Source organism: Pieris napi, chromosome 2 (assembly GCF_905475465.1).
Source record: "Pieris napi chromosome 2, ilPieNapi1.2, whole genome shotgun sequence".
In the NCBI taxonomy this organism is placed as follows: Eukaryota; Metazoa; Arthropoda; class Insecta; order Lepidoptera; family Pieridae; genus Pieris; species Pieris napi.
The window spans coordinates 7,820,754-7,848,584 of record NC_062235.1 but is presented as its reverse complement, the minus strand read 5'-3'; the positions used below and the strand labels follow the sequence as shown (position 1 = coordinate 7,848,584).

The 27,831-nt window shown below is 32.9% G+C and overlaps 1 protein-coding gene across 7 annotated transcripts in view; it reads right to left on the bottom strand.

The window, feature by feature from the left end:
- Positions 1–25,269, bottom strand: part of LOC125059389 (optomotor-blind protein-like) — a 75,017-nt gene extending 49,748 nt beyond the window's left edge. For all 7 annotated transcript variants that reach the window (XM_047663804.1, XM_047663821.1, XM_047663813.1 and 4 more), the window contains exon 1: positions 24,773–25,269. In XM_047663804.1, the coding sequence (XP_047519760.1) occupies positions 24,773–25,092 (320 nt within the window). In that variant the 5' untranslated portion in view covers positions 25,093–25,269. The remainder of the gene's footprint in view (positions 1–24,772) is intronic.
- Between the last annotated feature and the right edge of the window lie 2,562 nt (positions 25,270–27,831).

Here is a 27,831-nt window from a genome sequence, read left to right as displayed (position 1 = left end):
ATATAAAAAGCTATGTGTGATTAAACCTACAGTGTCTGCGGAAAGCATAACCAACTTTTCCTTGTTCGTAAGATAATTTCTGTTTAAATAAATACGATACTTAAACCTTGATATGGAGAGACATAAAATAGGATTCCCTAGGATTTATATGATTGTCAGGGAATGTTGTAGGTGCCTTAATAATTTATTAACAAGCGATAAATTACGTACGTGAAATAATTTGAAAACAATTTTGGATTGAGATGTGAATTGCTGTATATATTCGTTCGTTTAAGGTAATAAACGATTACGGCGTTTTATGTTTTGTATCTAAGAAAATTATGTCTCCATTTCTTTGTTTATTACCTATGTCAGGAGTAATACAAGAGCATTTTTTTATTGATTTTCGATTTAAGATGTAAAAATATGAACTTACTAGATTATGGAGGAAGTAAACCTATAGAAGGAGACAGCAGAACGAGAGATCTCTCTAGATCTCTCTAGGATGAATCCTATTGTTAAGATATAAAATTGGACATGCTCATCTCCTACCTCCTATGTACTGTACCTACCTACCGGAGATTTTGATATGCCCCGGTAGAAAACGTGAGCGACCCGTAGCCTTACACGGCCTTGTGGGGACTACCCAAGGGCAATGGGTTTGCTTTAATTAAATTGGGTACCTAATGCTTGCCCAGTCTAAATAGCAGAGATTCGTATGGGTCTCACGTACCCCTACTTTCGAGGGCATGAGATGCACCCACCTCGGTTATCACAAAAAGGTATTCAATTCAGAATAATAAAAAACCTTGAAAATTTTATACATGTAAGATCAAAAACCACGGAATTTAAAAAAAATTTTTATCAAAGTAAACATCCATCTTGGTGATACCCAAATGAAAACCAGGGTTAATTTCTTGTTTTCTTAAGTAATTAGACTTGTGTCAGCGAAAGTGTAGGTATATTGAAATTCTGTGCCGTTGCAAAAACTGCAACCACACGTCAAGTAACACAATACAACGAGCTACCAGTTTAACTTGAGCTCTGACACATTAGCCCTGCTAACTACGATAGGGTTATCAAATAATTTGTTACTTATGGTTTATGCAAATATAGTACATTTGCCAGCAGCCCCGCTAAACATTTCAAATTACGGCGATTAATTCATACAATTTTTTAAAGGCTCCAAAATAAAACAATGTTTCTTATTTTAATTAGCCTCATGTAGTTGAAATAGTAATGTCTCGAAGTAATTCTGATTAAGTTAATAAACAGGGGCATGCAATAAGGAGCTATGCTGAAACAAACACAAAATATACATGCGGATATTTTGATAAAAGGAAAAGATTGCTTGCTTTAAGCCAAAAGTGTTGAACTAGAATTATTTATTCGCTGTCATTTTGTATTGTAATTAGTTTCGATATCTCTATTTTATATTACTAATCAAAAAAGATTTACTTTTTATATATAAAACTTTATATTTACAGTCATTTATTATTACTTGTGAGTGAAGCCGCCTATAGTATAAGCAGCCCTGTCGATTCAGTAAATATTTTGTGTCATAACAAGGTGAACCGGCGGTTCTATGAGTTGGTTACGCCAAGAGGTGTCAAGTTTAGCTGGGTATCTTGTTTCGAGACAAGGCGTCAATCAGAGTTCTTCTTATAATAGTTAACACGTTAGCCCTAATTACTTCTAAGTAAAAACGCAACCCGTTCTGGTAAAACAAAATGTTAACGTATATTTTAATTATTTCGTGAATGTTCTTATTTCAAAATGAATTCTAAATTCAAATTCCCCGCGTTATAAAACACTATCGATTTTAACTCACCTATAATAATTTTGACCTGAGTTTTATTCAACTGGACTTTATGTAATCAGAGTTTCAACCTTATCTAAATGGATTAAGGTTAATTTTCGACTATAATGATTGAATAGCTGAGTTCGCTGTTCGTACAATAGACTGCATAAGTGCCCTAGGGTTCTCATAAGGTGACATTCTTTGAGTTTGTTACTCAGTCACGCTTTAAATGCTTAACCTATCTAAATAGGTTTGTTTTGACAAATGTCAAGGTAACGTATTAAGCGGAATTATGCAAATTGCGAGCACCACCCTAGATTGAACGATTAGCCAAAAGTTTCGTAGTAAAATTGTCATGTAAAAAGCCTATAAAGCATAAACGTAGTATTTAACTTGGCTTTAGAATTATCTATTTCATGTAATTTACAACTATAACATACACATAATAAGCAGACAATGTACTAATATTGTAAATTTAAAAATAAAGTTACTACCGTGAAACTATAAAATTGATTATTAAATTTTCTAATAGAAATAGAACCTTTAAAAACATGTATTATAAATTATTTATATCCAAATTATCACTATACCTAGTTATATATAAAATAAATACTTTTAATAAAAATAATAAAATATTTTATACAAATTAAATATAGATTTCACTGTTTGCACAAATAAAAAAAAACTAAATATGGGATTTTCAATAGAACCCGTTAACAGACATTAAGATGCAGACACAATAACAGGCTGTTTAGGCGTAAATCTGTGTTGCTACATGTGCAAATTAGTGCTTGTATTTGGAATATGGAGTCACAAAGAAGGGGGTGGCGAGGGGATGAGAGCATCTGCACACGCAGTGACGCATTCCTGTGGCTTCCATCAAATGACCCGCTTTCACCAACGGCTTTAACGCCCAATTTCTTAACCTTTGATTAAAAGACTAAATATTTATTAGACTAAACATTTTCACTAAATATCGTACTGATAGATCTTGCTTAACAGGCATTTTATGAATTGTTTAAAAAAATAACAAATTATAATTGTTTGTTTCATTGTAGCTACACATTTCTACACTTTATTAACAACTGACTCACCAGACATATTGCATTAATGAAACATAATCTGCTTTGACATTTATAAACAATATCATCAACGTATTATTTCGTTTTTTGTATGACGTTAACCGTTTACCATTATACTAATACTTAGTGCATCTGGGCGCGGATCGACGAGGTCTTTCACGCGAATCAGTCTACGTGTTAGGTGCTCACTAGTTAACATAAACGCTAATGACACAGCGACAGAATGCGCGGATATTATCTTTTTTTTTTGTTGAAAGTACAAACTTTTTGTTGGCACACAATTTTTAATGAATAAAAAGTAAGTGACATTGACGCAGGTCATTCTTGAATGATTCTATACTATACCTAGGAACTTAACTAACTAAAGAGGTCCTTCCTAGATTTAAAAGAAGTAAGCGATATGACCGTCATATTTCCAATCAATTGACCCTATTAGTATATACAAAGGGGTATTTATTTATTTAATCTTCGTCACATCATATATAATAAAAACAAATAACATAAATTATTAGGGATCGTGATCTATTTCAGGCAACCCTAGTATGGAAAAAAAACAAAATATTAAGGGTATAATGCAAGAAGTGCATATTTAAAGAAAAAAACTGTTTTTAACGGATTAAAGTTATGTATTATTATAAATTTACAATTATTAAACATAATTTTAAATTAATCCGACGTTTCGCGTGCTTTACAGCGCACGCTGTTTTTCTTTAAATGTGTAAAGGACATAAGTCAATCAAAGACAATATCAAGAAGTGCATAACCAAATCAACAAAATAATTACAAGTAACACTGAAAAATTATACAATAATAATAATTCATTCAGCCCTATGAAACGTTTATATTAGTAAAATTTAATCATATACAGCCGAGACATAGCATTACTTTTGTATGTCAAAGTTTAATAGCCACAGATTAGCATTACGCGTTTATTATTGGAACCCGCGTCCGCTTATGATACGTCCATCCGTGGTTAATACCGTGACACCTTGCAGTTCTTATCTTGTTTGTATAATTATACCATAAAAACTAGAATACAGAGTTATCGCGTTTGGCACCTTAGTGTAACGAATCGATGATTAGCAATACATAAATATCGTTTAAGTAATTACTGTAATTTTGTGGTAATTTTATTACACTGTTTACTTAGCTGAAAGGTTCAATTCATAAAATTTTATTACTAGTAGCAAAAATTAATTTGTCGTATAAATTGTGAAATTATATATTGGTACGGCAAATGTCACGCAATTGTTTTATCAAGTGTCAAAGCGGGTTTACTGAACTTATAAAAGATGGACTAAAAAATTGTAACCATGGTAACAAACAGCGACTATTATAATACTGCCTAGTGTTTTGTATGTTCAACAGAAGATTGAACGAAAAAAATTGACTTGCGTTTGCACATAGTTCCTTTGAGACAGTGAACAGAGATCTGTGTTTTAAATAAATCTACTTATAAAGGTTTACTTTTAGAAAAATTCCTTTGTATAGTAAGGAGGTACGAACCTAGATGATGCATATGGAAAAATGTATCCACCTATGGGATTATTTAGTACATAAAGGTCTCAGATGTTATTACGGTTTAAATTAACAAAATGGAGCAATAAATTAAAGATGTCGTGAGCAGTGGGCGCATGGACTTTCGATACGGCATCTGTAGGCGTTTATTACTTGATATAAATTGTCTCAAACAATAAATCGGCAGCACATCAGTTTTTTTTTTTTTTTTCTACAGCAATCTATTTAAGCTAATAAACAGTTAAAATAATCCAGTGGCGCTACAACCTTAAAAATGTCTGAGATTGCGTCCGTTACTTCGATATTTTGTGGGTTTGTTATGTCACACATTGATATGACATGTCATTTTCGTCTTCGGAGGCAGGGATGAGGGTCACACGCTTTAACCAACTCTGTTCTACTGATCTTATTTATGCTAATATACAGTTACATTCTAGAATAATTAGATTAATTATTTTACTTAATTTAAAGTTCAATTGCTAGTTTTTAAACAACTGTGTTAAATATACACTTATGATCACTAGCAGTTAAGATTTTCAGCCTAATTCCTATACTTATAGTTGCTAAACACAATAAGCTCATCCTTTTGAATCTAAGCACTCCGTGGTGTCGAGGAGCAAGGCGGTTGCTTTGGCATGTCACCTGCCTTAGACCCAAAATTGTATAATTATTATTATAGACTATTATAATAAATTTGAGGCCCAGAGCTAACAGGTTGTAGCGCCACTGTTTTTTTTACCTCTACCACTACTACTACCACTAGATATAAAGTATAAGAATAACATTGACCCGTCTCTTGTCTAATATATAAAATTCTCGTGTCACAATGTTCGTTCCTATGGGTCCGAAACGGCTCGACCGATTTTTATGCATATTCAGTAAGTCTGAGAATTGGCCACTATCCAGGTCAGCTATTTTTAATATAATTATTACCTTATTTTGTGGATATCATTACTGTGCCTTTTTGGGGTAGGCTGTGTGTACCGTGAGTCCAAAAACAATTGTAAATTTTAATAAACGCTTTTAAGAGAGGGATGTGATTGAGAGAAAAGGAATCTCACTAAGCCCTTTATTAAGAGTTAACTACTACCAATTTAAATAATTCTTTAAATCAGTCGCTGACAGAGCAAAGACGTTCAAAGATATAGTTATTATAAATATGTGATAAATAACAACTATTTTTAAATTTTGTTGAGGTTAATAATTTTCTATATTTAATTTTAAAAAATTTATATTTGGATTTGTTACGGTTGGTAAAAAACAAGAAAAAGATATTTTAGTTAAATTCTTAATTCAAAACACAATTCATATTTTTTATACTTAATTGAAATGATTTGTTTCGACCATAGTTCTTAATTTGAATTATTCGAATTTTAAAAAAGGTTAAACAATTGAGTCTTTATAGCGAAACTACCAAAGCAATAAATTGCCTTCCCCGTTACTATTCCGATATAATTTTCTCATGTCAACACTAAACAAGGCCATGTATGTGAAGTGGCAACACTGACATGCGATGTTGCCGACATTATGTCTCCAATAAACACCAAATAGCTTGTCACAGACTGCATGAAATTGCTTACATTTTTAGTGCGCACAACTTGTGTCATTTTTATTGTTGGTTTATTCGTGTAAGCTCTAAATTAAAAAAAAACTGATGAGTCCTTTTTTGTATATTCATAAGGTTATAAAATAAAACAAGAGGACAATTTTAGAGACTAAACTTTAGAGAGTAAATGTACTGAATATTTCACTATTTTAACAATTTAGTCAAAATGGAATCTAAAAATATCACCTTAATTATGTGAATGATACTTTTTTTAAGGAAACTAATAAACAAAAATTATAACAGCGCACCTATGCAACCTTTTATAAAAAGTAAATGAAACAAAAGGCGGTTTGTATGAGAAAAAAAGCTATAAATAACGATTAACAAAAAGCGATGTCATCTCGTCTCCCTTATCGAAGGGCAGCCCACTGCGGCCGCTTGACAGTAGCCCTACGCTACGGACAGTGAAAACTATGGAGTTGATTTTTAGTAAATACGCTAATTAAGTCTTAGGACATAAACAGAAGTATCTTTTAAAGAAAATAAAATTCTTATAGATGTGCATGAAAGTATATGATAGAGGCGATTTGTCTAACGCTGAAAATTACTCAAAGTACAATAGAAGCCATAGACACAAATTCAATGTCAATGTTACCATCTACAAAATATATCACATCAAATAGTACGGAGTTTATCACAATAAGCAATACTCCACACCCCTTACTGTCCGATACAGATAAGTAAGGTTACTGGCGCCACCGCCGGGTGGGCCGCTTGTTAAGCCTTCTATCATCAATTGTATCTACTGTTATGCTTCTATGATCTAATTTTAAAACATAGAGTATTTAAAAACTTTTTAAAAACCTTTGTCATTTCAATAAGGAATCTTTAAGTTATTTCGAAATGGTCTAGTTGAAAAAATACATTAATATAACTTATACTTAGAAAGCCAATTTAAAGAGAGATAATAAAGAATGAGATATCAAATTAAATCTACTACCTACAAAGCTAAGTAAAATCAGGCTCCAGAAGATAAACCACTCCTTATATGGAAATTGTATTAGTTTTTACAACAAACTCCCAAGTGAAATTAGGGAATTATCACTGAATAAATTCAAAACTCTCGTTAAACATAAATTAATCAATAAAGCTTTTTATAAATTTGACTTTGATTTGCTCCAGTTCAAACAATTTGTATGACTCAAAACTTTACGATTTAAAAAATATGTCGGAGAGATTCTTGCCAGTTCGTCTTGCCCGCTCTACGCCTTTGACTTGCGAACTGGTAGTAAATGTAAATTTAGAATCAATTTAACATCTTTTCTGTCGTTCATAAGTGTACTTGGTTACATATATGAATAAAGTTATTTTAAGTTTGAGTTAGAATTAAAAAACTTATCTGTCACAGTCATCAATAATTGTCAATTGTCAAAAAACTGGCCGCATCCTTTGATCCACAGGCCCGGTGTTTATTAGACGATTCGACGCAAACACGTTGTCGATGTCATGTCGACGTCACTTCGACGCGAGGTAGATCACGATAACGAATGAATAATTATTCAAATTCAACCCGTTTCATTACTGAGATACCATTTAGGATTTTCGCCTCAAGTACTAGTCGAGTGATTTATGAATATTCTAGACGTACCAATTATTTGGATAACAAGGTAATTCGTATCCTGGTAACAGTATCTACTTGCATTTCAATTTATTCGCGATGGTAATCTCTTTCCGAAGACAGATGAGAAAAGATAGACATACATATTCAGAGGAATTGGTTTCAAGCATTGAAAGAAAATCGAGACTTCTTTGAGAAAACTTTCTTAACCAAACAAGAATTTCACCTACAAATATTGCTGGAACTTTATCAATTTTGGAGCTTTTTAAGTGAGTTAATCATATAATAATAATAGATTTTAAATTCAGATACTTTTACAAATTTCAATCTTCTTTTAGGTATCTGTGTGCCATTTTTTGACAAAGGCCTCCTCTAAATTCCGTTATTTCTATCTGCACAGTGCCATTCTCTGCCATGTATCCCTGCTGTTTCCTTAATCTATCCACCTTCTAAATTGTCTTCCTCTTTTGCGTCATTTAACCTTAGTTATTCTAGTTAGTGATGTATTCTTTTCTTCCCTATACATCGTTCTATCGATCTTTGACACATTTGCATTTTTGTATGCTGCGCTTCAGTGGGCGCCCAAGTTCGAGATCCGTGTTAGTACAGTTAGTACACAAATATGGAAAAACTTCCTTATACCAAGCTTGTTTCCTATGTTTTTCATGACTTCTCTAAGCTCCCAGAACCTGTTCCATGCTTTTGCTATTCTTGAGTCAATTTCTTTTATAGTTGTTGTAATAAAAATAATAAGAGAATAATGTGTCAATTTATACTCAAATCACTTTAGATTTGGAAACAATTAAGCGGTACAATTTGTCTCAAATCGCCGCACGTAGTATCTAATTAACCAAGAACAGTTGATTGGAAAGTAAATAATTAACCAAATGATACATATTCAAGTAGCGAGCGTACGTGAAGGGACTGAAATTGGTATGTTGAACTACTTTTGAGTAATAACTTTTTTATTGACACCGATTTATGAAGGTTTTATAGTGAGAAACTTTTTTAGAAAATATCTGAAAGGTTGACAGGCGTTGCGTCATTGTTACGAATAGTCTTTTACTTGCAATTATAATTCATTCGACATAAAATTTTAATGACACTTTCGAATGTTGAAATATCAAAATGTAATTACAATAACATTATTAAATAAAGACTTATTATTAATAATGTAACTTTGTTAAAAGCAATTAATAAATGGAAATAAATGCCTAACATATAATATATTTCGATCAAAAGTGAAAATCTATCACTGATATCCAAAAATCAGTAACGTCGACTCGCAAACGAGAAAAAAAGATGGCGGCTTGTTCTTGCAACGATGAAATGTCGAGAATTTATCCACGTGGAGACTGGAGTATGGTAGGGCTGTCACGTGTGAATTAAAAACTAAAACACGATGGCAACAGATACAAAACAGTCTTTATACCATTTAAAAAATGTAAAAACATCATTGTCAACTTGAATTAAATCAAATCAAATTTATCTATTAGGATTTTAATTCGTTTTAAGTAGTTTATAACTAGACCATTTCATCGAATTAATTAACTGTGTTAGTATTCGACTATATTGTCTATATAGACGATATTATTACGTGTATGAATCTCTTGTATCGAAATAATATAACACTTGGTTATGTCGGGCATAGGAACTCTGACGACTGATGCAAAGCACTCAAACCCTCAATTTATTTAAACAATATAATAAATTATATATTACGTTTGAAAAGGCGTACTCATACTCAACGCACACAGACAGCGGGAACTAAACGTTATATTGTAAAGTACGACAGCCCTAGCCGGACCAAAGATTCAGGGCCGAATATAAAGGATCCCGTTCGTTTTATTTTGGATGTCTCCCATTTGTTATACATAATACATATAGGTTTCCTATCGCGGCATCGCGCCCGCCAGGGAATTTAAGGACGGCGCCACTGAGCATAACGGTGTAGAGGGTGCTACTAACATATTACTAGTAGCTTTTTTCACGGGAAATATAATATTTATATGAATAATTAATAATAATAATTACATAACTATTGCATTCTACTCTGTGGAGTTTCATGTTGAGAAATCGCCTTTTCGATTAGCCGATCAGTCTATCTCTATGAAAACCTTTGGTTCTCTTGGGTGAATTAGATGGCTTTAAAGAGTTTCTATTAATTCCAAAACATCATACAATAAGTTTAATTAATTAGAAGAATGTTTTGTCGTGTTTAAAGCTTTAGTGAAATCTTTGATTAAATTCAATACTACCAAGCAGCAAGAATAAATGTTATTGAAGTTTATTTGCAATTCTCACCAGCCTGTATAAGTTGGAATCGGGCGGAGGACAACGGAATGTGTCGCGACATAAACTTATGAGTAGGAGCTACCCGGTTTTTGCAGACATGGCCGCCCAACAAATTTGATGCAGATATAATTAATTACTGAAGTCGCATACTGAACATATTAATTACCTTTAATCCAGTTCTAATCTATAATCAGTTAATAGCTACTGAACGCGCTTGTTGTGTCACTTCGAAATATATAAAATTCTGTTGGTAAAATTTTCTGTCACTAGACGGAGAACAAGACTTACTACTGTTTTCTCGGCTTTTCTCGTAATAGTATAATTATTTATTTTATCAAATTGACATTAATTATTAAACAATTGCCACCTGTAAATAGTCACAAACACGCACACATGCACAAACACGTACGCACACACCATTAATTATAACTATTGTACCTACTTGACTAGACTAGGATGTTCGTAATTCTTTGTTAATTATTATACATTTGTTTTTGTAATGTCTATAAAAGCTGTTGGCTACTTAACTAAAAATAAATAAATAAACCATAGCGAGGTGTATTAATGATGCTTGCTAAGTATTTAGAAATTAAAAAATCTAATATTCAATTTAATCACCATCATTTCATGTTTAAAATGTTCAGCGCTTCATCATAGATAACAATGAGCAGCTATTAGTAAAATTTACTCGTAGAATATTTTGATTTTGTTAGGTCCGGGCCTTAGATTTTTTATGTTACAGGAGGCAAACGAGGCTCACGTTAAGTGATACCGCCGGTTATGGGCACTCGCACTGCCAGAAGACTCGCAAATGCGTTGCCGGCCTTTCATAAACTGGTACGCTCTTTTCTTGAAGGTCCCTAAGTCGAATTGGTTCGGAAATACTTCAGTGGGCCACATAGTGTTGGTGCGTGATCATTTGTTTTTTCTAATAGATAAGTGCCTTCTGTGCTTGACATACGCCGTCATCTTTGTGCCTCTATGCATGCCCGGTTTCCTTCACCGTACGAGTGAGATATTTGCGAAACAGTATTTATCTACTTTTGACCTATTCTACGCTTGAAGTTAGACGAAAGACAAAAGCTTTGACATACAAATTAAATCTATTCGTGTACTATTACGAGAAGCGGGCCTTGAGACGGCTAATTTGTTTAAATCCTGGTTCCGTTCCTCGAAAATTTACAACTAATCATTCCACGTATCTTGAGATCGCGCTTGAGTGGAATCTTAATAGATCTAGCGTGTGAGAAAACCCGAAAAAACCGAATTCTGTTTGCATATCACGCGCGCGACCTTCAATAGTGAAAATTATATCGCAACGTACAACTTAATATATAGTAATTAAACCTAAGCGACCACAAGTCATGCCTTCGAATCGCAGAAGTCCACTAATGATTTCTTTCTATGCCCAAAAGTCGACGGCGTGTGTCAAGAAATCTCAGGCTAAAGCGAAGCGCCACGTGATTCTTTACAAATTGGCTCACAATTTTAGTAGTAAAATCTAAATTACATTTTCATACATTTGGAATTATTGTAATCGCATCGCGTGCGATTACAAGCAGCTACCAAGTTGCAAGTGCCAATTCAAGTTCATTACATTTAATAATGTATATTTTAAATAGGTCTAGGCACGTTATGGTATTATTATTGTCTGTGGTTTACACGAGTACCTACTACACATATAAATACCTGTGGATGGATAAAAGTATGAATTTCTTATTACCGTAAAATCAATTTTTTTAGCGATATATTCCAAGTACGGCAATAGATGGCGTTGCAAAATCTGATATTAATAATTGTTATCTATCAACTTGATGTGGCAGTCTTATGCTGCCGATTGCGTTTATATCTGTTATTAGTTTCTTAAGTTTTTCTTACTTAATAACGACTATAATTTACTGTTAATAAAAATATATATTAAGTACCTACTTACGTACCTACTATAATTCTATCTTTTTTTAAATGAAAATGTTCATCTGAAATATCTTTAAAAGACATGCACACAGGTATCATAAATATTTTCAACCTTATAAACGCAAAATTTACCAAGACACTAACACACTAAGACTAACACTAACAAGACACTAAAGAATTAAAAAAATTGCGTTTTGTTAATGATTAGGTTTTTTTAAGTTTTGCTTACTTAAAAACGACTATAATATACGTAAAAAAAATCAGTGGCGCTACAACCTGTTTAGGTCTTGGCCTCAGATATCTGAATCTGTTTCATGATGATTTTTAAATCTAATAGGCAAGTAGGTGCGTGACACACGCCGTCGACTTTTTGGGTCTAAGACATGTCGGTTTCCTCACGATGTTTTCCTTCACCGTTCGAGCAAATGTTAAATGCGCACATAGAAAGAAAGTCCATTGGTGCACAGCCGGGGATCGAACCTACGACCTCAGGTATGAGAGTCGCACGCTGAAGAAACTAGGCCAACAGTGCTCATAATTTTCGTAGTCTATTAATATAAATACATATTATTTACGTAGGATCATTTTTTTGTAATGAAAAAGTTCATCAGAGAAATATCTTCAGAAGACACACACTTATATACACTAAATGTACTAAGACAAAGTCATCTTCTGCATCTTTATATGCTCTAGAATAAACTTAATTTATATAAGTAACAGTTAATTAAATCACGTATCCTGTTTCGCAGGCTTTTCGGCCACCGTTCAAACTGTAACGATGTGGACGTCAATCGAATACCGGATTGCTCATTACCGTCATCTGGTTTCCTTATATTTGCAATTGTTATTAGTTCTAGGAGCCGCCGCGTCTGGGTGTCCGGTCAGTTTTGGATGAGAAGGCCGAATTACGCATCCTAGAATTAATTTTACGTGGCTAGCATTTGTTTTTATGCCTTTGTGTTGAGTTTCTGGTATTTTTCAGTTAATAATAATTCTGGATAATTTGTATAACTGCCACATAAGTTGAACGCTAAAGGCCTGTGTATATTGTTCATCATAATAAAATGGGATTACAAATAATTCGTAAATACTATAAATGACTTCGGTTCATATCCTAACCTAACTTTTGAAATAAATATCTAGTAACTATTTTACAATTACAGTACCTACGCAACTTTGTATTAAGCAGTAGGTATACTTTGATTTAATAAGTTAAATATTTTAGTATTGGGCCTGATAAACCCCTAGATGGGGCAGAGGGCGTCCACAGTGAGTTTACATCGAGTTTGGTCTTGAGCCTCGTATTTCTTCTCGCTCCAAATCTCTCCAGCTATCTTTGCTTCATCTGCAGGCGCCAGATTTGCCTGGGATGGCCCTACTTCCGCTATCCTTGCGGGTCCAATCAAGCGCCTGCTTGGGAAATGGATAGGCCATACACTCCGAAGGGGGGATCCTCCTCCCAAAAGTTGCTCGTTAGAGATCTTTTCGGGCCAGTAGATGCTCAGAATACCGAAGACAGCGGTTGACGAAGACTTGGAGTCCGTGCGAGATGTCGTTTTGGGCCTGAATAAGGCGGTAATTCGATGACCGAAAGATAACGCGTATCGCTCTTTATATAACATTTTTTATATAAATCATTGAGTAGAATAACAATGATGCCATAATTATAATTTATCATATTTACTACCCCATTAGCTTATCATACCTAAATTGAAACAATCGTAAATTTTTAATTTTTAAATGAGTACTTAAATTTTATTAAACGACGATAAGTTAACTCTATCGTTTTTGTCATAGATAACAAAACAAAACCCTTCAAATTGTCATAAACTACATATCCCATAAAAGTGCCGAGCTCATATAAAACAAAATGTCAAATCATAAAATGGGCGCCTCTTATTATCTGCGTTATAAATCATTAATTTTTACCGCATTTTAAGTGGACATTATCTCAACAAAGATGCCTTTCGGATGAAGACTCCTTGTTCTTAACCTCAAAGTTCAGAGCAAAGATAGAAAACCACAGATTATTCAAAATTATAGACTTACTTAGATATCGTAATTGTCTTTGTCTCTTCATTTGTGATTCATGTGATAATTAATTAAAACGCTGGTCAGTTCAAACAGTAAACTATTTATAACGATAAGATAAAATTTTGAAACATAATTTACTTGCCATGTGTTAGTTAATTAAAATATCGTTAGGAATTAACAAAGCGTTAAAGTCAATTTTTTGTGTAAGTAGAAAATATAACAAGGCACAAAACAAACAAATGTAAAAATATAACTTCATTTCGTTTCAAATATTTTCGATTTGGTATTTAATGCTGGTAAATAATTGTCACTAAGCGCATTGAGGGATTTGCACGGTTTGATATGTTCTAATATTTTTTTCTGTTAGTTTTAAAATTTGAGTAGATTTGATTTGATTAAAAATATTGTATGGTAAACTATTTATTCAATAGATAGAGTAGGCAGCAAAATTATCATAAAATACATAGGTTAGAAGCACCTTTAAGGATATGACAAAGGTGGCTTAGTTACTTTAGATTGCCCCAATGGTAGGCTTTAATAGTAACTCTTACAAATTCAGATTGACAATTGACAAAAGTGACTTGTAAAAGCAAAATTTGGTCCCAAAAATTGAACCCGCAAATCTCTGAGGTAAAAAGATACGCTCTGTTTACGCTACATTACCTTTTGAGTTAGCTTTTTTGGCGTCTTTTTTGTTTGACCAATTTAAAATTTGTCGCATATTATTGTTCACGATTTTTTAATTTAATATTTATTATAGATACCATTTGATCTACAGAGAAAAAGTTTATGTTAAATTTTCTCTATGACACGAGAGCTTTGACAGTAAGATTTTGAGACATGCTTCTGAATACGTGTCTTAAGCTACAAAACCAAACATATAATAGCTATAATTATAACTACTTAGTTGCATAGATCGAATGTTCTACATGTATTAGGCAAAGATTTCCATAAACCAATAAATAAATCTGAAATATTAAGCGAACAATCGAAGTTTTCAGTTTTTCGAGACAAGAACCTAACTCATTAAAAAAAGACAATACTCAATCGAATCCCAGAATACAAAAAATCATACAAAAGCGCGCTACAAAAACAAATGCAATTGGCATCGAGTTGCAGTTTTATGGATACGAATCACCCGTGTCGTGCTAATTAGACCTCTCATAAAACCAGAGGGTCCGTCGTCAATCAATGCTTAAGGGCTCCACTGAATTATTGGCAACGTCAACGCTACATGGAGCTACGAAATACGTAATTCTGTTTTTCCTGTTTGTCACTAGATGGCGGTGTAGTGGAGTATGAAGATTACATCAATTGGTACTTGGCAATTTTTAATGATTAGGTATTGGATTTTAAATAAACATTTCGATGTGATTCCCATTGTGCTACTAATAATGTGTATTATGTGGAACTATTATGATAAGGACAGTTTTATACTAGTGAATCGTTTGCCTCCATAAAAAAATGTATTAAAAATCCGTCAATGATTGGAAGGTTGAGCAATTGATACATTCAATGCATTTATTAGCATCAATCATTTTTTAGCCACACTTTCTAACATATACAAATTTCGTTTAAAAAAAGATTTCGCTGGGAATCAAACCCAGAACCATCTGGCTACACAGATCTTTATTAAAATAGGATAAAATTCTTAGTTTCTTATTTACTTTCTGCCAATAAAACAATGTGTCAAAGATAAAAATTCAGACAAATAATTTTATGTAAAAAGTGTACCTCAGTGTATTGTACAAGGGTTGTCCAAAGACAAAAGTACCGCATCAAATGTTAGTAGAAATTGTATCGTGGAGCGTGGGACAAGGGTGTTATCAAGCTGTATCTGGCGGCCCTGTCACAATGATGTCATCGAACTAACTCGAAGGTTAAATGTATTCTCGTGTATGCAGATTGAAGAGTAATTTCCGTCAACGACGTAAATTAATTTGACCGTACGTGGGTGCTATTTGTTTGGTAACTGGACAAATGGAATGGGTACCACATATTTAAAATTCGGGCCAGGGCATGCTACTGCGATAACAGTGAACAAATATCGCTACCATAATATGTAGCAACTACTGGACTGTCACACGTGGTTCTGACAAAAGCTGCTGAATCTATGCGAACGGTCACCGATCACCGAAGTTAAGCAACGTCGGGTGCGGTTAGTACTTAGATGGGTGACCGCTTGGGAACACCGCGTGATGTTGACGAACGGATAGTTCAGGAACAGAAATAAAAATGAAAGTCTTGCAGCCTGCAGCACCAGTTGTTTCGGGATCCCATGGTATTCCATGGTAGTCCCAGCAAATCAAAGTATTACAAGATATTATAGTCCATAAAGTTTCTTCTGTGTTAGGAAAGAGATAAGAGAGGTAAGACTGTAAACTAATATTTTTATTTTTAAATATGTATTTGAAAATAAATATCTAGAATATAGCGCTAGTATACAGGAATACTGGGCGTGATTTGTATAGGTACAGATAGAAAATAAAATCAATTTTTAAATTAGTTTTTCAAACAGTGTTGTAAATAAATTATCTTACTTATTTTTTACATATTCAGAAATAGATTATGGTAATACATAACAATTGAAAAGATGTACTTTATTAAAATTTTATTTACATTTATAAAAATACATACTTCAAACTTAAATCGGGCTTGTTTTCCAAATTTAATGAATAAATAAGTTGAAAATATATCGCCCTTACATTCCCACAGGCGGTAAAGGGAGCTCCCTCTGTTGAGATTTGGGATATGAAATTAACACTGATCCTATTTCTATAAATACTTAACATTCACATAACCTATTATTTTTTTAGTTTTATTTCATTACATTTTGAAATATATACTTTAAACTTGCAGAAGTCCTATTAAACATATACGTTTAAATATCGATCCAACTATGGAATTTATAAATATATGATATTCAACAATATTGCTTATTACGGTAAATTAAAAATCATTTAAAACAAAGTTAATTGTTTTTCAATTAAATAATATGCAGAAACGTCGTTTTCTTCATCTCAATTTATCGCTAATTATTGTTATCTTTACAGCAGAGTGATCATAATTACGTCAAAATACCATAGACGCATCGCGTGCGCATTTGTATAGCAAATTGCATTTCTTGAAAGCGATTCCGACAAGTGACGGTCTATTAATTAACGAATGTATTTTATAACACATCATAAAGTATGTAATAATATCGCAAAAAAATTGAAATATATCTGCTATTAAGAGAAGATACAGCTTTGATACAGGTGTTGCAGCATTTTATCAAAAATAAAATCATACTTGTAATAAGTACCAGGGAAATTATAATTTTTTTTTATCGAATCCGTTTAACATCGTTAGTTAACCGTGACTGCAGGCGTAAGGCATGCGAAATGTCGTTTTTTGTAACTTCATTCATAAATATAGAGTTTATGCTGCTTTTAAAAAAGTATTCGTCTTTATCTATTAAATTGTGTTTATGATGCAATCAAAGAAGACAGCTATCTAAAAATACTGTCTACCTTAACCGAAATAAACTTATGAATAAGGGGGTTAGTGTCTCATCTAAATAAAATGTAAGCATTAATAATTTACCTAATATGTTGCTTGGTTAAAATCATAAGATATTTATGTCAATATGAGACGTTATTCATACTTTAATATACCTATTTATATATATATCTAAATTTTCATCGGCGGCTTTAAAGACATTTTAAAAACCTTAGCCGCATTCCCAGTAATTTTTATCAGACCATAGTGCGTTAGTAATTCATGAGAACTTAATTCGTTCAAGGAGCATTATAATTTATTTTTATATAATACTATTATTCGTCGAAAAAGGAAATTACAATCAAAGTCAGAATATATAAAATAAAAATAATGTAGGTTTTTTATTGTCCATTTCACTGTTTACATTTTTAATTGCTTGGTTTTTTTCCATTAGAGTCTAAGTTATTTTATATCTTATGTAGTTTTGTCTTGTGTTCACCTAATTTATTTTTTTCTCGCAGTGGTTTTCTGGATAGTCGCTCATAAGGGATAAGGCTACCAGTTGTAGCCCTTTAAAACATCGTGAGGAAACCGGCATGCCTTAGACCCTAAAGTTGACGGCGTGTCAGGCACAGAACAATCACCTACTTGTCTATTAGAAATGATCACGGAATAGATACAGAAGTTTGAGGCCCAGATCTTAAAGGTAGCGCCATTGGTATATAAATAAAACAAAGAACGATTTGTATGAAAACAACACCGTATGCAAATATGACATACAATGGTTTGACTTGTCCTTCCCATGGAAATGTGTCGCTATGCATATCGACTAGAGACCTCGCCTAGAACTAATGAGTTCTATTTCAAGAAGCTTCCATGAGGTTGACAAAGAGAGAGAACAAATGAGTCTATTATTTGTGTGCCACCAAAGCTTAAGACTTCAAAAAACGACAACAGAGGTTTCAATTCGAGTAATTTTTTAATATAATTGAGGGGCCAACGAGTCTGCGGGACGCCCAAAAAGAGCAGTCATCGCAGCTCATAGACACCGATTTTTAGTGGGTGCGTTGCCGGCCTTTGAGGGAGGAGTACCTACACTCGATTTTTGAACAGTTATAGGTCGTATCTCTCAGGGAGTCGATTCCACAGTTCGCTAGTTCGCAAAACAAAATGCCTTGTGAAACGGACTGTGGTAGACTTCCAGCCATCAAGGTGATGTTGGTGAAATTTAGAATTCATACGGCTCGTACGGTGTTGAAACGAGGCAGGGGGGATCAACCTAAACAATTCTTCAGAACACTCACCCTAGTACACTTTATAGAAAACGCAAAGAGACACATTAATGTCTCTGCGTAGAGATAGAGAATCAAGCCGATCAGTAAGACATTGGAGAGTGACAATTCGACAAGCCCTTCGCTGAATTTAGTCAGGAAGAAGCATATACAAATATTCTTAAAATAAACATCTTGTACAGACTGCCAGCATTGGCAGCATTGCCGCAGGGACTATTTGAATTTATTTTAGTTTTCTAATTATCTATTTACAATTATTATTTGTATTAGGTAGGTACTATGTAAGTTAAAAACATTATAAATACCTTTTACATGTGTAAATTAGATACCACTTCCATTAGTGTTTAATTATAAGCATTATTTAATTAGTTATTACAACAATGCTATTTAATAAAAAATGCTAGTATTATACCAACGTTTGTTCCATAACGCTAATCTCAAGAACGGCTGATTCAAATTCGGATTTTTTTTAAATTAAAATGGAACATTTTTCTAAGATATATATAAGGCTATAACCGAATCATCACCAGAGTTACAGGGCACAGTTAATTTCCAACAAGATAAATCTATTAATAGTTTGGAGTGAGAAAAGTTTTCCTATAGGTCGTTATTGTTTATAAAACTATTGAAAACATTCGACAAATAAGTTTTTATCAGTTAATTAGTAACAATTAATATCTGTTTTTCAGTTAATTAAAAATTGTCACCTCAAGACGGTGTTAGCACCGGAGTATGATAAGAAATTTTGTTTACATATAGAGTTACAGACCGCGCCCACAAGATGGCCGACACGGCGAATTAATTCTAAATGAGTGATGGACGTCAGTGCAATTTTTTAATTACAATAACCAAATATGTGAGGGAAAATTACAGTACCACAAACCTCGTCTCTTAGCAAATAAACGAGACAAAACATTTTTCAATTAATTGAGAATTACTTTACGTTTATAAATAAGACCGTGAAATATTAGATACCTATGATATAGATAAAGCTTAAAGTTGTATCATGTTTGTTGTCGCAATATTCGATACTCGGAAAAAAGAAAAAAAACTATTCGATACCTACCATGCAATGTTTATTCATTACTACTTTTTTAATTAAATAAAACAACAAAAAGGTTGTGGGTTTTAGGTGTGAGACTCAGATTTCTGTATCGAAATCATTTGTTTTTTCTAATAGTTAGTGATTATACGCCGTCGAATGTTGGGTCTAAGGTTTAATCACGATGTTTTCCTTCTCGTACGAGCGATTGTTAATTGCGCAGAAAGTTCATCGGCACGCCTAGCGATCGAATCTACAACCTCAGTGATGAGAGTCGCACGCTAAAACCACTAGGCTAATTCACTTAAATTCATACAAAATAATTATGTTTATAAAGCAGTATTAAATGCGTTCTAGCCTATAGATCTTCTAAATATCTCCTTTATAAATATCATCAAATTTGCGATGGGAGGTTAAAAATGAATCATTCTTAGAAGCGTGTATACTCGTTTAGGACGAAGTTGCTATAGTCTAGAAAGGTGGAGGTTTATTTAGCAAAGAAATAAAAGACAAAATAGTGGAGTGCGGTCGATATATTTTAGTAAAAAATATAGCCGTAATAATATATCTACCTACTGTTTTAATACAACGATAAGAATATATCAGTAAATATATCTGCCTTTTTACCATATAAGTCGTGACACAAAAAGCAAATTGCACTATTAATTACAATCTTCACCTATTTATATCCTTTTAAGAATATGTAATAAAAGCGAAGACAAAAAATACGAAACAATGCTCAATAAAATTAAAGCGCATTAAATCTAATTAATTTTCGAGTCATGAAGACTTATTCAAACTATCTCTATCCCATTGGGCTATCAGGAAAACAAATCATATTTAAAGGAAACAAAATATAAATAATATATGTTAAGGGAATATATCTTCCTAATTCAATAATGTATGAAACTTTGCTATAGGGCTAAACCCTAGGTACATTTTAGATCTAAGGCACCTATTTCATATCATATTTTATAAATTCATATTTTTCTAGGTGAAAACAATACTGAAGGTGTCATACAATATGTATACACAAGAATATATCATGAAACAAAAGACAATATTATCTATTGACCCCCAATTAGAACGCCTCGTATTTACAATTTGTCATTTGCCAATAATTCATTATGACAGGTTGTTGACAGATGACAGTCAGATTTAATGTTATAGTCTAAGTGACGCCTCTGTTATCTATGCCAACTTGTAAACATTGTTTACTTCTTACTTTCTGCAATAATTCAAAGCAAATTAATTATGCTTGCGTACGTTTACTAGGCTACTACGTTCTATATTTACCAGTTATTTTATTTTTCACGGAATATCTATTCGTTGCGAAAACATGAAGATTAGTTACGAAATTTCCCAACTATTCCCCTATTACCCATGTTTGTTTTGGATTCGGGAAGATAACTTTTGATTGTACTAATAAAACATTACCGTTTTTTCAATATATGATAAAATATTATGACAAGCGAAACAATCGAAGTCTTCATAGAAAATATAAATTTATTATAAGATTATTTTTATGAACCATAAATTATTAAATATAAATAGATAGTAGTCTTCTTGTTACATTGTTGCAGTAATTAATTTACTTACGTCCATGCTATGATTAACAAACGTTTCATTTAATTGTTTATCTATAAGGGTAACCTAGGTTTTACTTGCAGGGTTGGAATTGTGTTAATTACTATTTAAATAAGTACAACACAAATTTCATTGAAAATAATACATTAAGAACTTGTAGTTTTCACTTTAGAAAATAATACGAATCAAGCAGTTTATAGATAAGATTTAAAAATAACTTTTTATCACGAAAGTTTTTTTTACTTATAATGTATTTCTTTCTAAATGTACCTATACTAATGTCACAAATATATATTTTAAGAAGTCTGAAAGAAAATATTTAGTCTAGCGCAGATGATACTTAGGCAAAATGGGTAACACCAATTCTTTAATTTAATTATCTCTACATAATGGTAGAACAATAAAAATAATTATATTAAGAAAGCATTTATAACAACTTCTAATTTAATCTATGGTTCAAAAGAAAATAGCTTCAGTACTAGACCATAAAATGTAATGAAAAAATAACTTCATCGGTAACTACTTTAAATATACACGAATGAGTAGGTACCTACTCTTTTTCTTAATGTTAACACTATAATAATTTACAAAAATTACTTAATAAAATCTATTTTTTAAGACAGCTTTTTATTACCTCAGTACCACAAACAAAATTAAACAAAATAGTTTTTATAAGCAAAAAGATTTTAGACAAGTAACAAAAATCGACAACGGTTTTCTTCCAAGTTGTTTTCTTTTTTCAAATTTCCCGCGCTTTGATGTTTCAAGTGTCACCCTTGAAATTTTGGCAACCCTTGGTTCCCACGTTTGAATACTTTGAAAACAGTTCGTATTGTTTTTTTCAGTTTCCATGCTACAGTAATTTTTGAAACAAGGTTATTATCTTGTTTTTAGTTTATTTATCTGTAAGTTCCCAATTAAGATACGCAAGTTTTAAGTAAACATCGGTAGGTACGTTACGTAATAATTAATGAGCAATTAATTGATATTCTTTAATTAAACTGATTTATAAGGTACATGACTTTTGTACATTTTATAATTAATTAATTGTGTATTTATATCTAGTTAGATTATTTATTATCTATTTATCTACTTAAACATTGCATACATAAATTGTGTATTTTTTTCTCGTGTAGATCTTAATATTTTTTGTTAGAAAACAAGACGTCTTCATTTCAGCTGCATTTTTTTATTAAAAAATAATTAATTGTCAGTAAAAAATTATAATTATTATGTCAATAGCTTTTCAAATAAAGAGTGTCCTGTCACAGCTTAGGCCTTTTCTAATGTTTATATGTTCTATTATAAAGCATTTTAATTATAGCTATGGTTTTAGGCGCTCTAACATTGATTCCCGTAGGTAGGTATGTCCAATATTTTTTTGACATCTCGTGAAATACGACACTGTTGTTGAAGCTGGGTCATCTGTTTGATAATAATTATATTAGATAAAATACTAATCTAAGTGAATTATTACCTATAAGTAGGTATATTATATTCGATTTTTTATATAGATACTAAATAATTTTTATTTTTTTTAGATTACAACTGGTTTATGTAATTCCTAATGATAATTTGATAATACATACATGGTATTTAACATTTTTCTTCACGGTATTTAAAAAAAATTCCCAGTGTTAATCATAGCAAATTGAAAATAAATATATCGTCAGCTGTTGGCTATTTTAAACCTACTTCACTATAAGAAGAAATTTTTACCTGAGATTAGCGTTGAAATTGTATGGTTTATAAAAATCGCTGTATTAAACAACTAAAACTTTATCTTAACAATCGTCATACAATATAAGATTTTTTTATTTATTCTTTACTTTAGTATTTATACTTCAACTTTCACACATAAGATATACTTGCACCATTCCTATTAATTCTTGGACAGTAATTTTAAGTGAGGTTCATAGGCATATATCACCTTCTAAATGTGTAAAGAATTTAGCGTCGGCTTTCCAAGTTACAATTAAAGGTAACGATAGTTAGTAATAATTATACAATGGTTTCGATTTTCAAGATTTTAGCTATATTAAGCTGTAGATTTGGTTTGATAATATTTATCTCAGGATATATTTATTTATGTATTATCTAGCTTTAGAATAAACTCAAGTATGTTACAGATAATATCGCTTAGGTATATATATTAGTTTCTCAGTGGTACAACATTAAGATCAAAATGGAGGAAATACGAAATAAAGTTTAATTTTGATGGATACTTAAATGAAACTTAATAAATCACAGAAATGTCTGCCCCATAGGAGAGTTTATAGTTCAAACGACTTCCTTTAAACAGGCTGTGTTAATTTAATTTCGGCTGGAAGTGAGTTTTATTTCTGACAAATAAATACTTGATTAGGATAATATACAGAAAGAAATTATCAGTTGATAGTCTTGGCCCATCAACAGATAATATTTGTTTTTGTCATTTCAAAGATTATAAATTAAATTTCGTATATTTAAATAAAAAAGTATTTAAATATACGAAATTTCAGTTAAGTTCTACAGTTTTTCTAGTTTCTCTAGTCTAGTTTTTCTAGTCACAGTTACAGAAAGTGGACGGTTTTTCATTCTTTATTTGTCATTAAATGCATTTCCTATAAGATTACTATTTTCCAATAGGATCGATTTAGTTGTTACACAACTTAAATTTTACTTGATATTTTTTAGCAGCCATACACAACTTAATAAGTTTTATTGGACAGAGAAATACTATTATTTTTATCTAAATAACTTTATTATTTTCTAAAAAAACTATAATTTTATAAGGCATTTTTACCATATCAGGCTTGCTGTGTAATTTAAAGCTATGTGATATGCAGTTTTGTCTTTTTATTAGTGCGTGACAGATTGCAACTCCCGTCGGTTAGCGAAAAAATGCGCCTATAAACATGACAAGAGTCTTTTAATACGACACACGATTTAATTGCAATTATTTCCAATATTTATTAATTGTTTAGTTAATTTTTATTAGACATTTGAAAGACAAATCTATTTTAATGATTATAGATTTTATGTTTCAACAGCATTCTCAGACGTTTTAATAATATATCTACCTAATTGCTAAAAAACGAAGAACTTTAGTTACCTAAATGACTAAACTACGTTCCTTTATAACATAACTATTATTAGCATTAAAAGTTTAAGAGATTAAGCACTTAATTAATCGGAATGTAATAGAGTTATGCTTCCTTTCAAGACCCAAAACAAGATGAGATATGTGTAATTTATTGCAGAGACCGGTTTAGCCGGTTACCAATTTATAAATAGGCTGTTTTATTTTGATTTGACGTTTAGGCGATAGTGTTGAATAGATGCAATAGCTGGTGTTTTCCTACTAATCCTAATGTATGTGTAATTCATTGGATTGTTTTTGTAAACAACTCCACGCGTCCTACTTTATCTACAAACATCGTTCTAGACGGCTAGGCACACATCTACATCGAATCGACTTACCGCTATGACCGTAACGCATGAAGATCGTAAACTGGACACACACTACACTCAGATCACGTAAGGCATCGTGCTGGAGGTACGCACAGATACGAGCGACGACAGCACAGCGGACCCGTACTGACCTGCCACTTTTGGTGATCACCATTTCGGTGCCGAGCTTGTGAAACTTCTCCCAGAGGTCCTTGCCTTCGAGGGTCACTTTGGGGTCGTCGACGACGCCGTCGTCGTCGGGAGGCAGCGGTGCGTAAGGCGGCGGCGGCGGCTTGAGCAGCGGACAAGGTCCGGACAGCGCGGCGGCGGCGGCCAGCGCCGCGGGAAGATATGGTGGCGGTGGCAGTGCCCCTGCCGTCAGCAGGGCAGACACCGAGAAGTCGCTCGGGCGCGGCGCCAGCAGCGGATGGAAGGCAACGGCGTCGCGCCGTTCCGCGCCCTCGAAGCGCATGCCCGCGCCGCCCGGGGCCCACGGCGAGCGCTCCACGGCCGGCGTGCCCGTCGGCTCCAGCGGTCGCACTCGCGCCCGCTCATGCAACGTCCATAACGCGCTCTGGCCCGCGCGTATACACTCGCGGCGCGACTGTGACACGTTCCAGGCGACTGGCGACACCCGCTCGCGCGGCAGGCGTCAAACGACTGGCCGCCGGCGGCGCCGGCTCCGACACCCCTCCCGCCGCGGCCAATGGCGCGGCGCGGCCCCCCGCCCGCTGCCCTCGCCCCGGCGGGCGGGGCCGCGGCGCCGCGCGCCTTGTTTTTTCGTCGCGGTGAGGTGTCCGCCGCCGCCACACCTCGCGTCCGTTCGTCGTCGTACGCACTGAGCCGCACGATCTCGCACGACACCACACGGACGCACGCTCCTTCAATCAGTTTTCTCTCAACGTTTTTAGCCTTACGTATTACATTATCTTTACCATACTACAAAAATTTTATTATTCGTCTATTAGGCACCGGTGAGTAGTATCGTATCTTGAGAATTGCAATTTGATCATTATTCTTTGGCACCAAAACCAAATAAATTAAAAATATAGGTAGTAAAGGTTACAAATAATGAAGTGTTTATTAAAGTTTTTTAAGTATTTTTTGTTTAGAGAAAAGCCTGAAAATTATAGATAAGCGTTCTTTTTGTCAGTGTTTCCCACATGGATTAGCTATGATGAACACCTCAGAATGGTCACAATGCTCAGAGAGCCACAAGCGCAGCAAGAGCAGGCCGCGCCGCTCACGGCCTAGCCTGTCTAATTGGCCACGTTTCCGTTCGTTCATCAATTGTGCTCGTTAGGCGATATCTTTTGTGCGGCCCTCCTCAATCCGCACACTCTCGCGACCTCCTACCGCATTCTACCTCCTAGCTCCTACACGGTTCTTGCCAATTGCTACGGCTACAAAAACTCGCTATAAAACTGAAATAATTCCTCCCGCTGGGTTACAACACTTAACGTTACAACTTTAGTTTTTTATTCTTATAATAGCGTGCCTACTGTATATGGAGAGTTATTTAGGAAGGCAAATGCGTACTTTTGTTATTGAATAATAAGTTTTACTATACCTAGTAAGAACGCAGTCATCAATAAATATATAGCTATTTTATATAAACATAAATAAATACCTTATTTACTTGTTTAAGATATTTAATATTCTATTTGTTTAAATTTTTCATGTTTTTCATCTTTGTTTTCAATTGTTTTTAATTCTAGATACATTATTTGATAGATATATATATATTACCTGTAGGGGCGGCACCGTTTTAATATTTTTATATGTATGTCTATTTGTCCCTTTTTTTTGCCATATAAAATCATATTTATTTAAAACACGAAACTTCTGATCTTCTTTTAATGTTTTTGTTTTGCATTCTATTTTTGTAATGTCTCTGTACCTACTGACCTCTGTGTCTGAACGTATTATTATAGACTTATGAATAAAGAAAGAAATTGAGAACTGGCAGTTAATGTAAAATTAGAAGCATTTAATATGTATTTCTTAATTGACGTTCATAAGTGTACATTGTGTTTCCTAAATGAATAAATGATTTTGAATTTGATTATATGAATATGAAATATAATTTAATGAATATAGGTAATATGCGACCTTATCGACATATTGGTATAAATAGATTCAAAAACGAAAATATCCATGTATAGGTAGATAGCGTAACAATTATATTTTATACTTATCTAATACAAAACCGACTGTAGCGATGGCAGAAAATATGAAGCGTACCTAATCGTTGTGGAACCGACTTCAAAAAAAGTGAAAGAGAACTTGTGCTTTCGATAGTAATTATATTTTCAATAAACGATATTAACTTAATGAACGATTCTGAGTGTATGAATCCCTAATTAATTTTAATTCTCAGCGATTCTATTTTGATACAATACTCATGATTTATTTAATTATATATGGACCGAGGTCTTGAAAGGTTTATCAGCTAAATTAAAGAAAAAAATTAAATGCACCCAAATTTATGCATGAATTAGTGTTGAGATAAATATTACTTATTACTAATACCATTAGCAAGGTTCCACTAAAAGCGTTATAATTTATAAAATAATTATACCAAACACAACATTCAAATGTCAATCATTTTTATTTTTACTCATTTCTTACGTATAACTATTGACGTTTAACCCTTTATGAGGTTTTTATTATTTATACTTATTATGAGATATACCTATACCCTATATATACCCAAAACATCTGGTATTATGTAATAAAATAAATACTTATTCATAAAACCTAAATAATCTTAAAAATTAGTTTTTTATAGGTTTTTTCTGGTTACGCTGTAAGTATTATATATGTATTTTACGTAGTTTAAGGTACGATAATATTAGCTATGAATAACATTTATTGAAAAGTTAAAAAATTATAGATTTTAAATATATAAGTAGTAGCACTTTAATTCTCTAAACTTCCTGTCACTGTTCACTTTGTGTTTCCACCACACCAACTTATTTTCTATTTAAGATCATGTATATATATTATTTACCTGTTTCTTCAGATTTGGAATTTTTACATTTTAAAAGTTTTCGTATCTGTGGCTCATTGTCAAGCAATAAACAGATTATGTAAGAGTAATGAAAACTGTTTCCTAGCAGACTAGTAACATTATTTTAAAGCGCCATCTCTTAGCGAGTAGAATTAAAATATCTATTGGATATCAGATATCCTATAAGACATACAAAAA